This window comes from Crinia signifera, chromosome 1 (assembly GCF_055691185.1).
Source record: "Crinia signifera chromosome 1, ASM5569118v1, whole genome shotgun sequence".
Taxonomy (NCBI): domain Eukaryota; kingdom Metazoa; phylum Chordata; class Amphibia; order Anura; family Myobatrachidae; genus Crinia; species Crinia signifera.
In genome coordinates this window covers 397,250,862-397,268,541 of record NC_139217.1, presented here as the reverse complement: position 1 = coordinate 397,268,541, position 17,680 = coordinate 397,250,862, and the positions used below count along the sequence as shown (strand labels likewise).

The 17,680-nt window shown below is 43.1% G+C and overlaps 1 protein-coding gene across 2 annotated transcripts in view; it reads left to right on the top strand.

Moving 5' to 3' along the window:
• The window catches only part of AP3S1 (adaptor related protein complex 3 subunit sigma 1), a 63,701-nt gene that overhangs the window by 14,521 nt on the left and 31,500 nt on the right, over positions 1-17,680 (top strand). For both annotated transcript variants that reach the window (XM_083151623.1, XM_083151624.1), the window contains exon 4: positions 14,999-15,070. In XM_083151623.1, the coding sequence (XP_083007749.1) occupies positions 14,999-15,070 (72 nt within the window). The remainder of the gene's footprint in view (positions 1-14,998; positions 15,071-17,680) is intronic.

The window sequence follows — 17,680 nt, the reverse complement described above, 5'->3', positions numbered from 1 at the left end:
ACCATTAAGGCTTGGTTTTATCTGCACTGTGACAGTTGAAACAGGGATGGTAATAATTACAACAGTATCCAAATGCCAATTAATAAAGGGAGAGGTCTCCTGTCAATTAGTGAGGGCAATGAATCTTGCTAGCAATATTAGTTACTGTTGGAGCAATCTAACAGATCTATGTCTGTTGTCCCGGTGCCAGGCAGCCCCTGTATATAATAAACAGTGAGGTACCTGTCTATCATAAGCACAGCAGCGGCAGTTATCTGCCCCGTCCTCCCTGTGGCTACAAAGACAGCCAGTTGGGTAGTGACGGTAGTAGGCAGCAGCCGCGGCTAGTCGGCTTGGAGTGACAGCAGTAAAGTACACCCGCTTCACTCCCGATAAGCCGTCTGCCTGCTTGTCAGCACTGAGCGGTGTTCAGTGTTACACACCGTGTCTCAGGCTGGAGGCAGGTGGGAGAGCCGGCAGCGGGACCGCACCATTTAAACTAAACAGATCAAAATTACATTTCAGAGGGAGGGGAAGACTGGGAGCACACACTAAGTGTGTCAGGTCTGCGTACGCTTCGCAGAGAGCTCTTAATGGTACCAATGTTCACAAGCACCACTACAGACAAACCCAGATAAAAAGAAGGGATACAGATCCTGGGGGCCCCACGGTGTGAGGATTATTCCTTTTAATCTCACTGTCCGTGTCATATTTGTATTCGTATTTGTGTTGTATATTTCGCAGCTTTTAGAAAATAACAATTAAAGGTTATATTTTATTAAAACTTTGTAGGTGCACCACACCGAGACACTCCTCCTTTCCCCCCTTGTTTTGCAACTCTGCTGTGTCCAGTGGTAGCACACCCCTAATTGACATATGTCTGATTAACTTATTTAGGGGGCCGCTTTAAATACTCCTCGATAATTTCTGTGCGAATTTCGACAGTCGCCATGGACACAAAAATGTAGCAACGCGTCCCCTCGCTACGCTCGGCACACTGTTTTATTCTCCCACCACACCCTACTGAATGATAGGGCATGAAATACGCCTGTCAGCACATGTCGGCTCAAGAAAAAAAGAAGTGAAAAACCCTGTTGACCTTTTGACTGTCGACCTAATGACCCTGTTGACCTAACCCATGTCTGCCTTCATGCATGTCGACCTAGTGACTGTATTCCCTAAAAATATGCTTAAATAATGTAGTGTTGGTGATCATTATGTTCAGTTTGGTCTAGCATATCTAACATGCATAATTTTGCTATCTTTACATGTAAGCATTACAGCAGCATGTAATGTACTATGTTTCCCTAAAACATTTGCTGCTATTTATGACCAAATCATAATGCGTTTTGGGGCAACAACTATTCTTTTGCATGATCAGTGATTTGTTCTGTGTACTTCCCCTTTATGAACTGTAGATGGCGACAGAATTCTGTCAAATCTTTTTATTTTGCATTGTTATTTATTTACAGTTTCTTATATAGCACATCTTATTCTGCTGCACTTTACAATTGGAAACAACCGTGAAAACACAAACTGGGTAGTAACATACCGACATAGAGGTCGGAGGGCCCTGCTTGCAAGCTTACAATCTACAAATTAGAATATTGGATAGGTTTGGTCCTATTTCAGCAGAGCCTATTACCTCTTAGATTTGTCTAAAGGAAGTAAAACCATAAGAAGGTGGTATCCTATTAATCTGTTTAAACCCTTCATCCAGAAAACCTTTTTATTAAAAAATTATTTTTTTTGCAATTTTAGCCCACTGGTAAGTATTGGGCTACTTTATTAAAGCACGTTTAAAAAAAAAAAAAAAAAAATTCCTATTTGTGAGTGATAACACATAATATCGGGGACCCTGATATTATCACTGCTAATAGGATACCCCCATAAGTAGCATTTTCCAAACCTACATAAACGAGTAATCTACGCGAGAGTACTGGAGATTCTGTGGACAGAAACATGTTTTTAAACATTGCATATTGTTTCCAGGTAATAACGATCCATCCCCCACATGTGGGGGATGATTTAAGGCTTCCCTTATTGCAAAAAGATTCTAAGTGGTCTATTTATTATAGTGTGTATGTTGCCCATACTAACCAATTAGACTCTAGCTATTATATTATAGAACAGGGGTTCCCAACCATGATCCTCCAGACACACAAACAGTCCAGGTTTTAAGGATAACAATTCTTGGGCTCAGGGCTTGCAGTAATTTGTACCTCAGTTGTTTTAATTTTAACTATCGGTGCTCAAGCCTGGATATCACTAAAATCTGGACTGTTATTGTGCCTTGGGGACCGGGGCTGGAATACGCTGTCCTAGAAAGTGCAAAATAAGGAATTAGAATCTGATTGGTTGCTATGGGCAACATATGCTCTTCTATAAACCCGCAGTTTAGTAAATATACCCCCAAGTGTGGATAGAACACTCTCCTTCAGCTGGTACTTTACCACCCAGCTCATATGGGGATAGGGTGTTCTATATGTGCAGACATTTCCATGCAATAGATTTTTAGGGCGGTATTCAATTGTTTTTCACCTGCATTTTATCTCCCTGTCCCCAGGGGTTGGGGTGGTGAGCTGAAATGTGCAAATGTTTGGCTAAACCTGACCATAATGAGCACGATCTGCACAAAACCATAGATCAATTCCCCAGATTGAATACAACCCTTAGGGGCAGATTTGTTAAGCTCGGTGAAGTGATAAAATGTCTGGTTTTTATCACCGGCCAATCAGCTCCTATCTGTGAAGTTACAGGCTTTGTTTGAAAAATCACAGGTAGGAGCTGATTGGCCGGTGATAAAAACCAGACACTTTATCACTTCACCAAGCTTAATAAATCTGCCCCTTAATATCTTAAAGAAAGAAGAACCTGACTTGCTACAGACTAATCAAGTCCCTGCATACAGTAACTAGCTTTAGAGGTCTGACTCTTTATGGATTGCAGCTGTTCACGTAGTTATGTATATAATGTGCTTGGCCATTTTAGCCACACTTGTTGCCGACTAGTGCATAATGAGAAGCTTACAGCCGTAGTGTTATAGGGTGCCACCTTTTTCCTGCAAATCAGCTTGGCACATTTCTGCCCTAGTCATCCATAAATACTGGTATTGTGTAGTCTAGTAGTAACAATGGCTCATCCAACTGCCGAAGTGTGTAAAAATAATCTGTCCTAGGTTGTAACAATGGGTCCATGGGATCCCGGCAGTGAAAGTGCTGGAAATCTTTGGTAAATATTGTTCAGCTAACCTAACCATGCTTCAAGTTGTCAGCATCGGGATTCCGCTGCCAGTAGTCTGACGGTTGGAATTTTGATTGTTGGGATGCTGGCTGCATCCTCCAACAGTAGTTGATAAAGTCCAACCTGCCACTGGGTATTAATACGTTGGGTTTCTAGGGCCAAGCAAATGCACACCAACTTCTGACTACCAGCTGGAGTAGTATCAAGCACACAGCCACTAGACACTGGAACAGTGTTACATGGCTGTAACTAGGAGTGTGCACGCCAGGGCACAAGGCTATAGGGTTGGGACTAGAGATGGCTAGTGAATCGCTGTCTCGACTCAGTGTCTCGAATCATTAAGCTGAACGCGCGAATCGAGACACTGACTGTTGGATGAGTCGAGACAGCAACAGTAGCATAGCATTACTAGCCAGTAGCAAGGGACTGAGCCTCTGCAACTCACTAAATGTGCTGTGAGCCGTGCACGGTCTCTCTCTGTGCCTGTAATTCCATATGAGTCATGAGCCCAGCCACTCTTACTTCCTGTCTGCGAGCACACTGAGTGAACTCCCTGAGGGGTAGATTTATTAAGCTCGGTGAAGTGATAAAGGGTGAGATTTAATAGGATGAGAGATTTAGAAAGTGAGAGATTTGGTGAGAAATCTCCAGTTTTTTTAAACCGGCAATCATTTACACTGCAAAACCAGCTTGATTTTGAGATTGTCGCTTTAGAAAAACTGGAGATTTGTCACCATATCTCTCACTTTCTGAATCTCTCATCCTATTAAATCTCACTCAATGTGTCTGGTTTTTATCACCGGCCAATAAGCTCCTACCTGTAATTTTTCAAACCAAGCCTGTAACTTCAAAGGTAGGAGCTGATTGGCCGGAGATAAAAAACAGACTGTTTATCACTTCACCGAGCTTAATAAATCTGCCCCAGAGTGTGTTGTGAGCCGTGCACTGTCTCTCTGTGCCTGTAATTCTAAATGAGTTGTGAGCCCAGCAACTGTCTTACATCCTGTGTTCCAACACATTGAGGGACTGAGCCTCTGCAACTCCCTGAGTGTGCTGTGAGCCCTGCACTGTCTCCCTGTGCCTGTAATTCCAGATGAGTAGTGACCCGAGAGCCGAGTCACTGATTCAACACACTTCACTGAGCTGAGCCTTGTGTCTCCACTCAATTCAATGAATCACTTTGCCCATGACTACTTGGGGCTGTTGCCACCCAACCACCTCTGCATCTGGCTAGCACGGTGCCTAGAATAGTACACCGCATCCACTATATATTCAAATGTTTTGGTCAAGCACCCTACAGTCTACGCCTCTACGCCCCAGCAGTGTTGTACTGCCTGCTGCTTCGGTAACATTCTCTGGAGTGATGAGTTATGAGTCTTCTTACCAGATGATTACTGGTAGCTATAATATTTAGTGAAGGAGGAATGATGGCTTTATGGTTTGGCCTGGGTCCATTAGTATCATCACAGAGAAGTTTTAGTGCTGCAGCAGACATTGATGTTCTAGTGAATTGGGGGCTTAAAGCTTTTTGTCAACAGTTTTTTGGAAGACCCTGGCCTATTTCTGCATGTACATACAGTAGTGAGGTCTATCAACAATGATTTTGACAAGTATAGTTTGGAAGTCCTTGACTGGCCTATACTGAGCCGTGACCTCAACTGCATTGAGTACATTTGAGAAGACTTGGAACATTGCTCCAAAGCCAGGAATTATACAACATCAGGGCATGATATGACTAATGCTCTTGTAGTTGAATATATGCTAATCCCTAAGCTATGTTCCAAACTCTTATGGCAAACCTTCTCAGAAGAGAACCAACTCATACTCATGCACATGGGTTTGGAAAGTGATGTTCCACAAGCACTTATATGGGTGTGATGTTCTGCTGTGCACATACTTTTGGCCATGTGGTGAACCGCCAGTTGTTGTTTTTTTGAAGGGTAACACTGTCCCTTGTTTGTATATTCCGTATGTGTAGCGTGTGGTTTTTTTTCCTCAGTACATTGAATTTTCCATATTCTTGTGCTGAGCTAAAGGGTTATAAACTGCTTTCCCAGAATACAACCGCTGCAATCACTAAATGTGCCTCTTGAAAAATGAGTACTGACTTTTCAGATGTGCCTTTCGTCTTAGAAAACACTTTCGGTTAATGCTCACTGTCACGATATGATGAAATTTGTCTCATTTTCCCTGTAACCAGTGTCGTCGTAAATGGCAATTTCAAAGATCCACTTGGCTATATGTCAGTAAAATCCCTAGCTCTGGCAGAGAGGATGATGTTGCTGGAATTTTTGATAACTATGAGAAACTTGTTTATCAGAACTTTAGTATACAATGGTTTTTCACCACTCGCAATGTTTGACACAATTGTGCAGAGCTTAAACATCTATACTTTTCTGTCAATTCTACGGTGTTCAGTTTGTTGCGTTTTTTTTTTATGTGCATGAACTGCTGCTTATTATGTGTAAGTTTACATACATTTTGTATTTTGGATGTGTTTAGGGGGATTATCTGTTGAAACTAGCTGCTCACCAGAAAATCAGTCCTCTGACAGTCTCACCAGCAGGCTGACATCTATTTGTTATTTGTATATACTATGTGTGTGCCCAGGTAGAACACACAATTTTGTACTCGGCAACATATAGGCCTCCGCTTTGCCCTAAATTGCGCTTTCATTGGTGCTTGATATTCTCTGTATAAAATGGGTTTATTTTGGATACTGACTGTCAAAATGGTTTCAACTTTATATGCGGGTAATGTGGGCAGTACTGACGGTGTAATGATTAGCATTACTGAGGTCACGGGTTTGAGTCCCACCATGGCCCTAATTGTGGGGAGTTTGTATATTCTCCCCATACTTGCGTGGGTTTCCTCCAGGTACTCCAGTTTCTTGCCACAATCCAAATATATACTGGTAGGCTAATTGGTGCCCAGCAAAATTAACCCTAGAATGAATGTCTGCGTGTGCGTACATGTGGTAGGGATAGATTGTGAGCTCTACTGGGGCATGGACTGATGTGAATGTGCAAATATTCTTTGTACAGTGCTACGGAATATGTATGCGGGTACTTGTGTAGTTTCACGGCACCACCGCGCGCACAGTCTGTGTTTGAAACTTGGCAGCTTGCCAGACTCTGTGTTTAACTGTGCGCGTGCCGCTCTAGCTGTTCGCAGCGCGTGCCTGCTTTATATATGTAATCTACATTATCAGCGTAGCGCTGGGCACTGTGGTACTTTGTACTTGTAGTTCCACAGTGAAATGGACACCCCGACACACGCTAAAATTTAGACGCTAAAGCGTCAAAATCCAGACTCCCTGGAAACCGCTAAGAAGGGGGCATCTACATAGGGGTGCACTGTGCAAAACCCTCTTAAACCTGTTCACAATGACACTAGTCGACGTAACCGCTGTCGACCTTGTTAATTCCACTATCCACACCACCCCGAAGCGTGGCGAGCACACGCGGTACGCGTCCGACCGACCTTTTCATACCCTCACTATCCACGTCAGTGTGGAGTTGATTTTAGAAAGTGTGGCGAGCGCAGCGAGCCACCAAGCCCGAAGCGTGGCGTGCGTACGCGGATTACTTCACAGGTATGCGCGTCCCCTCGGGGGGCTCGCTTCGCTCGCCACGTTTCGGGCTCAGTGGCTCGCTGCGCTCGACACACTTTATAAAATCAACTCCATGCTGACGTGGATAGTGGGGGTATGAAAAGGTCGGTCGGACGCATACCGCGTCCCCTCGCTGCACTCTCCACGCTTCGGGGTGGCGTGGATAGTGGAATTAACAAGGTCGACAGCTGTTACATCGACTAGTGTCATTGTGAACAGGTTTAAGAGTGTTTTGCACAGTGCACCCCTATGTAGATGCCCCCTTCTTAGCGGTTTCCAGGGAGTCTGGATTTAGACGCTTTAGCGTCTAAATTTTAGCGTGTGCCGGGGTGCAGGGAGTCTGGATTTAGACGCTTTAGCGTCTAAATTTTAGCGTGTGCCGGGGTGCAGGGAGTCTGGATTTAGACGCTTTAGCGTCTAAATTTTAGCGTGTGCCGGGGTGTCTAGTTTAGAAGCCCCGTACATTAGCGGTGTCCAGTTTAACATGTCCCCGTTGTCAGCGATGTGCAGGGCTGTCTATTTCACTGTGGAACTACAAGTACCACAGTGACCTGTCAGCGCTGGCCAGCACACGCTGCTGCTGCCGGCGCTACGCTGATAACGTAGATTACATATGTAAAGCAGGCACGCGCTGCGCTGAGAACAGCTAGAGCGGCACGCGCACAGTAAACACAGAGGCTGCCAAGTTTCAAACACAGACTGTGCGCATGGTGGCGCCGTGAAACTACACAAGTACCTGTATGCGCTATATAAGAAACTTTGAAATAAATGAATAAATATATCCTATACTGCTCTGCTCACACGAGTGCCATCTTTTGTATAAACGCCAGTTTGTCGGTCCAGAACTTTGTCCTAATCAGATATCACTCGGCATAAGGCCTGATCTAGTCACTTTCTCTAGTCATTTGTTATTAATGACAGCAGCCAGATTGGAGATTGACTGTTACATATTCATGCTGAGCTTTGTAACATAAAGTTACAGCAGCCTGTACTTACTGCCAGCAGCTCCTCCAATACAGCAGATATTTACAGCTGCATAAACTAGAACAGCTGCCTGCAGAGTCTGTGTGTAACATCACATGAGGGACTCTTCTGACTTTTTATGCTTTTCTTTGTGCATCAGTATTTTATCTAAAATATGGATGTGTAACTAAACAGATGCATGTGGTTCTGTAATTATACTCCCCGAGTACCATATCTGAGACCTAGGGAAGAGAGTATGGTGGGTTTTTTTCCCCAGCAGACAAACTGTTAAATATTCTTTGGATACTTTGTTTGATCTGGGATATGTGGAACTGTACTGCCATTATGCTGGCCGCCGCAGAGGCTGTAAAATCAGCCTGCATCAGGCAGTTAGCGCAGTATCACAGCATGCGGGGGCTGCAACCACTCTGATAACCTGATTGGATCATTATGTGTCATATTGGTAAAGGGGATCAGAAGGTGAACACTGCTATCAGCCTTGTGTGATCATCTTCCAGCTGCAATAACAAGCCTGAGATTGTCAGGGTATGGTCGCTAGTTCTAAAAGCATTGGGTCAACTAGCAATAGGTCAACACCACTATGAAGGTCGACATGGTCATTTTGAGGACACAATCATTAGGGCGACATGAGGTTTTTCAGTTAACTTTTTTGAACCAACATGTTGCCGACAGGCGGTATTTCATGCCCTACCATCCACTAGGGCACGGTGGGATGGTGCGTAGCGAGGCACCGTGCCCGAAGCATGGCGAGCGCAGTGGTGCACTTTTTAGGGTCCATGTCGACTGTTGATATTCGGGTGAAAAGCCCCTTTGACTGTCGACCTTCCCCATGTCGACCTAATGTGCATTTCGACCTAATGCTTGTCGACCTAGTTGCTGTCTATCCAATGATACATACCCGAGTTAGTGTTAAAGTGAATGCACACGCTAACGTTGAGGCGCTAAATGTTCTTGATCTTGTCCCATTTGACCACTAATCTTGTGGCCAAATTGGATATTGGTCCTGGGGCTCTCACAGAATCAGCCAGTATGTTGCTAGCGTTTTATGCTTGCCGAATCACACATTTCATAACGCTGATTGCTAGTGTTTGTCTATAACGGGTAGGTTTGGGTGCCAGACATTCAACATTACCATGCTAATTTCTTTTTTCGGTTTGTTTAAATTTTAGCAATGCAAAGTGCAATATATAACCTGAAATGGTACAGTGATAAGCCTTAACTGCTAGACGTTTACAAAAAGTCTGCACCTAAATATTTATACCTGTGCAACATAAATACGAATTCTAAATACCTTGGTGGAGTACTAAAAATGTGGCTGTAGGAGAACACATTGGTATGGGGGTTGGTAGGAGGGCACATCGGTGTGGGTAAGAGGACACATCGGTACGGTTGTGTGGCGGTAGGAGGACACATCGGTATGGATGTGGAAGTAGGAGGTCTCAGCGGTACAGGGGTTGTCTGTAGGAGGACACAGCGGTACGGGGGTTGTCGGTAGGAGGACACAGCGGTATGAGGGATGTCGGTAGGAGGACACAGCGGTACGGGGGTTGTCGGTAGGAGGACACAGCGGTACGGGGGTTGTCGGTAGGAGGACACAGCAGTACAGGGGTTGTCGGTAGGAGGACACATCGGTGCGGCTGTGGTGGTAGGAGGACACATCGATACAGGTGTGGCGGTAGGAGGACACATCGGTACGTGTGTGGAGGTAGGAGAATGCATCGGTACTTTGGAGTCAAAAGTTTAGATTCAGTTTTGCTAAACAAAAACGTTCTGATTTCTTTCTTTCTGTTTTTTTTTCTTATCTCTAATTGTTTTTATGGGGTGTTCTAAAACTTTTGATTAGTAATGCATAATTTACAAAAAGTAATAGATGGGCACTAAAAATGGAAGTGGCTTACACCTTGTACGTCTTGGATATTATCTCTTTGCCTTGTGTTGTTATACTGACTGATATTCTTATTTGTATTGAATAAGCCTGTGTAGAAGCTGTTCTGTATGTATTTTTATACTGCGTCTTTACAGTATGAATTATTTCACATTATATTTTGTTTTATAATAGTGGCCCACTTTCGCTGGGGATTTTTGCAAATACAGTCAATCACAGGGTGCAATGGTTCTGACATAAGAATAAGTATAAAACTGTCATTTATATTATCGCCTGTAAATTTTATGTCTCAGTTGAAATTGAATAATTTGCAATCATAAAATCTATATTAAACTTTAAATTTCCACAGTAGCAATTTGATGCAGTGCTAACTCTTCTACATCTAGCCTTGTTTCTCCCTTGGAATAGTCTTATAAAATGTAAGTTAATGTATTTTGTTCCATTATAAGTACACACTTTTTAGTGAAAGCTACATGATATAATATAATAATTCACCCCCGCCCCCTTTTTTAATAAGATGTATCCATAGTGCATTCTGTAAGTGACAATAGGCCTCATTCAGCAGGCCCTGCAATTGTGTGAAATTCAGTAATTAGCAATTTTCGCACAACTGTACACGTGCAAGGGCTCAAACTTCCTTTGCATTCTGGAAAATGCGACTGGTTATCCGGTGTTGGGTGGGCTTGATCCAGACAATGCAAGCATGTCCGGACTTTTTTCTAGCCAGTTCGCAGCAGCTGCATGATGTCACACGCAGCCACTGCGAGCCAAAACATGGCTGCGCAGGCAGAGAGCTACCATTTTGCAATTTTGCTTTGTTGGGAGGGACTTGGCATGCTGGGCAACCTTGCCCTCTGCTGGGTGGCCCTCAGTATGTTAGAGAAAGCAGTAGCAGTTTAGTAAAATCTTGATGCCATTTTAATAGTTAAGAACATTATCCACGGCTAGTAACTGATTGGTTCTTTTCAAATAATTTCTGTGTAAATGAGAAACCGTTCAGGTGTTATATTTAGTGTGTTATAGTGGCTTATATACAAGTGAACACTAGAAAATGATTGCCTTCTAGTGTAGTAATTGAGTTCAGTTGAGAAAATGCATAAACCACTGTAAATATCTGCATACCAAGTGCAAGATAATATGGTGTTTAGCGGACTAATCTTTTGAGCCAACTTTTTTTCCTGTGAGTTCCATTATACCAGAGCGCGTTCTAAGCAGACACAAATCCAGCGTGGTATGTTCAAAACAGAGATAAGGCTAATGCTTGCCTGTACATTCGGAACATTTCCAAAACATTGTCCGATCAGCAAAAACAGGCCGCTTCAGGTTCCAGTAATAGGTAATATGGTAGCAGTACCACCCACGCTTTCTTGTAGCTTGATGACCCTACAGACTTCTTTAGGGTGGTTCTAAAACTGACTGTTAGTTTAATATACTCTTTTGTGGAACAGTCAAAGACCATTGTGATGTAATTGTGTTTGAGGTCACCAGAGGTGCAGAATGACAGTTCTTTTTGGTACTTGTGTATTATCACGGCTCCCACGTTTTCCATCTTATGGGATCTTATACAATTTAAAATTGTATACCATTGTATATGGCATACGATGAGATGATATTTTAAATTGTATAAGCACACTACTGGGTGCTTTCAAGGTCAATTGGCCCCCCTATAAGATTTTTTATTGTATAAGCACCCTAATGGGTGCTTAGAATGTTAAATGCACCCCCACGCCACCCCCACTATCAACGCCAACCGGAAGCGTGGCTAGCGGCGGCGGTACGCGTCCTCCAACCTTTTCATACCCCCACTATCCACGTCGGAGTTGAATTTATATAGTGTGGCGAGCGCAGCGAGCCACCGAGCCCGAAGCGTGGCGAGCGGATGCATAATGTATTACGCTTCCCCTCGCGGGGCTCGGTGGCTCGCTGCGCTTGCCACACTATATAGAATCAACTCCACGCCGACATGGCTAGTGGGGGTATGAAAAGGTCGGAGGACGCGTACCGCCACCCCTCGCGGGCTCGCTGCGCTCGCCACGCTTCGGGTTGGCGTTGATAAAGGGGGTGGCGCGGGGTGAATTTAACATTCTAAGCACCCATTAGGGTGCTTATACAATTAAAAATCTTATAGGGGGGCCAATTGACCTTGAAAGCACCCATTAGTGTGCTTATACAATTTAAAATCTCATCTCATCTCATCGTATGCCATATACAATGGTATACAATTTTAAATTGTATAAGATCGGGTCCCATCGCAGCACATCTCATCTCATTGCATACCATATTAAGCCTTATGGTATGCAGTGAGATGGGAGCCGTGATAGTACACAAGTACTTTTTTTTTTTTTTTTTTTTTTTTTTTTTTTTATAAGCGGCAATCATTTACAAGGCTGGGATGTCACAAAATGGAGTTGCACAACAACTCTGCAATTGGTTGCGAACATTAGTTCTGTCCCCACATTGTTGTATTCCTCACTGATCAGCCAGACTACAACATCTCTGGTTTAGTTTGTTTTTTTTTCCCCCATTTTTCACATCTGCTAGTCATTTCGTGCTGAGTTTAACTTTTTATTTGTTTCTGGCACTTGATCTACCAGTTGTTATTGAGAATCCTCATCCGATGACCAGCAAGCACAGTGTTGTGAAAAGTTGTTTCCATCTCTCTAAACTTTTAATTATGTTAAAAAAGAACTCTTGCCAAGCCGTTTTTTGAGCGAGGGGGAATTGGCGGATGCGGCTCCAGAAACAGTGAGTTTTCTGCAGTAGCCACGGGTCTCGCTGTTTTGGGGAATTCTCGCCGTCCTGTGACGGCGAGGATTTCCCCAGTACGTTGAATAGAGCGAGCGGCCGGCGCGGGGGTTAAACAGCGAGGATCGCTGGTTTTCAGCAATCTTCTCTGTTGAACCCCCTCGCTGGCCGCTCGCTGCGGCATTGATTACCCCACATTAACTGACTGTTGCCGATATAGTTAACCTTATCGTTCCACAGACGGACGATATTGACCACAAATATTGAACTCTATTGGACGCCAATACTATTCGCTGACTTCACCAGGACCCACTAAACATGCAAGTCGCTTGGCAATATTGCCAAATTAACCTGCATGTTTGGAAGACCGCATCGTTAACAACTTCGCGGGAGCATGCATCGATAACGATATTGAATATCCACACTAGACGATATTGTGTACAATATTGCTCAGAAGCTCCTTTCTGAGCAATATTATTAACAATATCGCCTAGTGTGTATGGGGCTTAATTCTGCTACACAGTATAGCAGATGATGGGAGCAGAGCAATAAAAGCAATTAAATTTGTACAGGTTAAGTATCCCTTACCCAAAATGCTCGGGACCAGAAGAATTTTGGATAATGGATTATTCCGTATTTCAGAATATTTTATATTTCATTGATGTATTTAATCAAATACGTGAACTACACACTAATATATTTTATTTGTGCATGAAATAAGGTTTGTGTACTATCTTAGGTGCTGAATTTGAATGCTAAGCAATCCTTTCCTTGCACATATTTAGTGACAGTTACATATCATGTCCTCAGTAGTGCCAGTTACATATCATGTCCTCAGTAGCGCTTTTAGCAAGATTTTTAATTTTTTCCCACTCTTTCTATAATGTATGCTTTTCAGAATAATTTGGATAAGGGATACTTAACCTGTATCTGGAACAAACCATGTTGCTGTGCAAAAAAGACAAATATATTATTATTTATTTTCTTTGTTTCCATTCAGCCCACAAATACTTGGCAGCTTTCTTTTTACAGTGTGATTTAGAATTGAGTTTGGACACTGCTCTCCGAATTCTAAAATGCCCCACCTACAGTGCTACATGGTTTTTCCAAGGTTTAGTTAGTTGCTCTTTTTTGATTTTGTTTCCAACTTTGAACCTACCTACTAAGCAGTTTCAGTAAGTTGCTGAATATGCGAGCTTGATGGTGCTTAATCTGTTGCAGTTATTTTGTTATGAAAATGAGCCAAGAAACGCGCACTTGGCCAAAGTCTGTTGGTGTGCATACACACTGGACTATTTGAACGTTTAATGTTCCAAACCAACAGGATCAAGCAAATTGTTCAAACTATTATCTAATACTTTACCCAGCTGAACAATTTAGATGAAGCCATTGTTACTAATATTTTTCTGTATATGTATTTTGTTACCTGTTAGGCTGGATGATGTTGGGAGGCACTCCTGTTGTATACCTATGGCTTAGGACCTTTCTCATTTACAAAAAGTACCACTCAGTCAGTACCCTAAAACTACAAACACAGCAAGGTCTATTTTTGAGAGCTTGGGTGGGTTTGCGAAATAGAAGTGAAGAAGATAAACTTAAGAAATGGACTTGATACAAAACTTTATGCACTGCCCTTTAAGCTTTGGTTTTTCAATAATTGAACTTTAAATGATACTGAGCCAGATACCTTTCCACTCTTCATATAAGTTGTCCGTGTCCAGTTCTCTTCATTGTAGTGTCCTACATCAGCGCTTTTCCGATCCAGTCCTTGGGTCCGAATCTGCTTTCCTCACATTAAAAAGATAGATATATATATATATATATATATATATATATATATATATATATAATTTATTTTTTTACCATCTGACCAAATGGTTGGCTGGGTGGAAGTCAACTCCGACAAACCGCAAGCAAACAGCATTTAAAGCTGGCATCGCCACGTGTTGTATACACATGAGAGGGGAGTTGTGAGCGAGGGCTATGGTGCGTTCCGCAGCATGATTCTCACTAACGCACATTGCTAACAATATAGTGCTTACATACTAGACAAAATGCAGGGGAAAAATGCTTGCCATATTCTAGTGTGTATGCACCTTTAGTTTGTCCTGAGAGTTGGATTTAATGGAGCAGTAAGTTGTTGACTGGCACTTTTTCCAACACACAAATGTAAGAACACTTTTCTGACAATTTATGTATTCCAGTAGTATTTAAAGGTTCTTTTGTTTGTAGAGAATAGTTAGTGTTCATTCCACCCTGTTCCTTGTAAAATCCTTGCAGTTCCTTCTTCCTGCCTGGGGTGTCGCTGGCTGCTGTGGTACTTCAAGAACAGTCTGGTTTGTATCTCCTTGTTGAGCTACAAACCAGACAGTTGTAGAAACACCACAGCAGACAGTGACACCCCAGGCAGGAAGAAGGAACTGCAAGGATTTTACAAGGAGCAGGGTGCTAGAATGAAGACTAATAGTGCTACAAGAATACAGTTTGCGTAGGTCTTGCTGATATTGAATATTCAATGTGATCTGAATAGCCATCCATTTATTTTACAGGTTTTCGTGGAAACCCTGGACAAGTGCTTTGAAAATGTCTGTGAACTGGATTTAATCTTCCATGTAGATAAGGTACTGTTGTACACTATACGGTAATGCATGAACTTCTCTTCTTGCTGGCACAAATTCTCACTGTAGCATGTTCATTAATTGAATAGAGCTCGAAGCACAAATGTGATGCATCCTGACAGCAAGCGGCCATGTCATTTAACCAGTCTCCAGCTCACTACAGTAATCCAGGCTGCTGCCTGGTATCAGCAGATTTCTCATATTAGTTCATAAATATTCCGGCCATCTGTTGAAAGTTTCCTTATATGCCTGCATGCAGCAGTAGCTAAGACATGCTGCATATTGATGCAGTGTCACCAGCAATGACATGTGCACTACCTAATAAGTAGATAAGTATATTTTTAATTAACAGCAAGTTAACAAAATGATGATTTTTATTTTACTTTTTAACTTTTTATTTTTATTTTTACACTGATTATTAAGCCCTACTCCCCAGGATTAACCTTGCCTCAATTAAAACTGCTGGGGATTTGGGCAAGTCTGCTAAACGTGCTATTCCCGATTCTGGCACCCACAAACAGTCCTATTCTTCTTTGAAAGAAGGGCAGACTCCTCTTGGAAATTATGTGGCAGGGAGCAATGTGAATAATAATAAGTATTCTCTATAAAGCATCAAATATTATATTTGCACTAAATAAATAACTTAATAAAAATATAAAGAACTTTGTTAAGAAAGGAGTTGGCACTGCGGCTTACTAGTGAGCTTAAAACCGGAGATTTGAAATGCACTGGTGTTAGGGCTGTATTAACATTGCTGGGGGCCCTGGGCAGAACATTAACGCCTCCCCCCACATACCTAGGGGCAGTGGGGTCCGGGCGGCTGGAAGAGCTGCTGATTTTAAAAAAACTGGCTGGACACTGATTGGCTGAGGGAAATTCAGACAATCCGTGTCAGGCCAGTCTTTTCTAAATCAACTTCCCGCCAAACTAATAACAATAAATAATGCAGGGCTACAAGCTTTCAGCCACCGCTGCCTGCCAGCCACCCACAGCAGCTTCCCTGTGCAGTCATCTTCCCCATTGGGGTGGGCCTCTAGAATCCTTAGGCCCCTGGGCAACTGCCCATTAAGCCCAATGGGAAAGATGGCACCAACTGGTGTCAATGATCCCATTTAAGTGTAACTGGAGACCTATAAACAGGTCCCTTTTTGGATGTAGTTGTGATGTTTAATAACTGTGCATCTATTAGAGCCTGTATTTTCAGTTTAGAGCTGTACTGATTTTATTTGGTTCTCCACTTGTGGGTGGCATCTGGGCACATGCACATACGTTGAGTATGCCATGGGTGTGTAAGCAGAATTGGGGATATTCAGTTGCAGTGTCCAATTCAGCTTAAGATAGTGATGCAGAGATTGCATATATGTGCTGTAGGCAATGAGGGACCCCATTTTGAAAAAATGAGCTGGTCCCGGAGCAATAGTCAGTGTCTTGTCTCCTCATGCAATCGCTGCCTGGTAGCTCCCTCCCTCCATCCCTGCTCACCAGCCGCTCTGCACTGTGTGCTGTGTAGGACAGGGAGAGGTGACGCCTCACACACACAGTCAGTGACAGCAGCAGGACCATAATTTAAGTGCTGTCCTGTACCATGAGGGCAGGCCTGATCAAAGTACTAGGACTACAGTAGGAGCAAGTTTCATCTTTGCTCCTTTGGCCATGGCTATTCTATTGTTCTCAGCTGTAATACGTATTGTACATGCACAATACTGTTCGCAGCAGACCACTGCAAACTGTCTGTGACCCCTCTACTAGGTGTTAGTCCTGCATGTGCTAGTGTACCCGGACATCCGCTGTGTAGCTAGTGGTGGGCTCTGGGAGAGTAGCTGTAGACCCAAGTTTAGTGGCTCCTGATGTGCAGCTCTTGCAGATCTAACATTGCAGAAAGCTCGACCCTGACATGTTTTTCACTCCCGTGTCCACCTGGGACTGAATATGCTCACTTTTGATGCAGAGCACCCCGTATATGTGTGTGTGTGTGTGTGTGTGTGTGTGTGTGTGTGTGTGACTATCCAGCCTAATTTGATTCTAAACTTCAGTTTATCTCCACAATCGGGGAATGTTAATATATTGCAATAATTTGGAAATGGTCAAACTCTCCAACCCTGTCACAGTCTTCCCTTCTGGTGATTCCCTACACGTACTCTTCCAAACATGTGAACATTGCCCTGCACTGTTTGTTATATTCCAAACTGTATTCCTCCAAAATTAGGAAATGTTAGTTTCCAAATTATTTGTATTTAATTTCACAATTAAAGATGTAATCCTCCCTACCCCAAATGCGACCTGTAATCATCTGCCTCAACTTGTCTGCCACTACAACCCCACACTGCCTGCCCTTACTCCCCTCTACCTCTTCCCTGCCTAAACCACCAGCACTGTCACAACCACCTGCTCTTACCCCCTCTCTGCAACCAGCACTGCACTTGTTGTCCTATGTAAGATCAATGCAGTGTATTTAGGGCACATGGGATGATCTGATGGCATATGGGGAGCCCGAAAGCATAAATTGTGATGGAACCCAGAAAAAATGGAGATGGGGCCCAGTTTCTTTTAAAATGAGGGGTCCCTGGGACCCAATTTTTCTTTTGTTTGCTCATCATCGTCACTGATGATGAG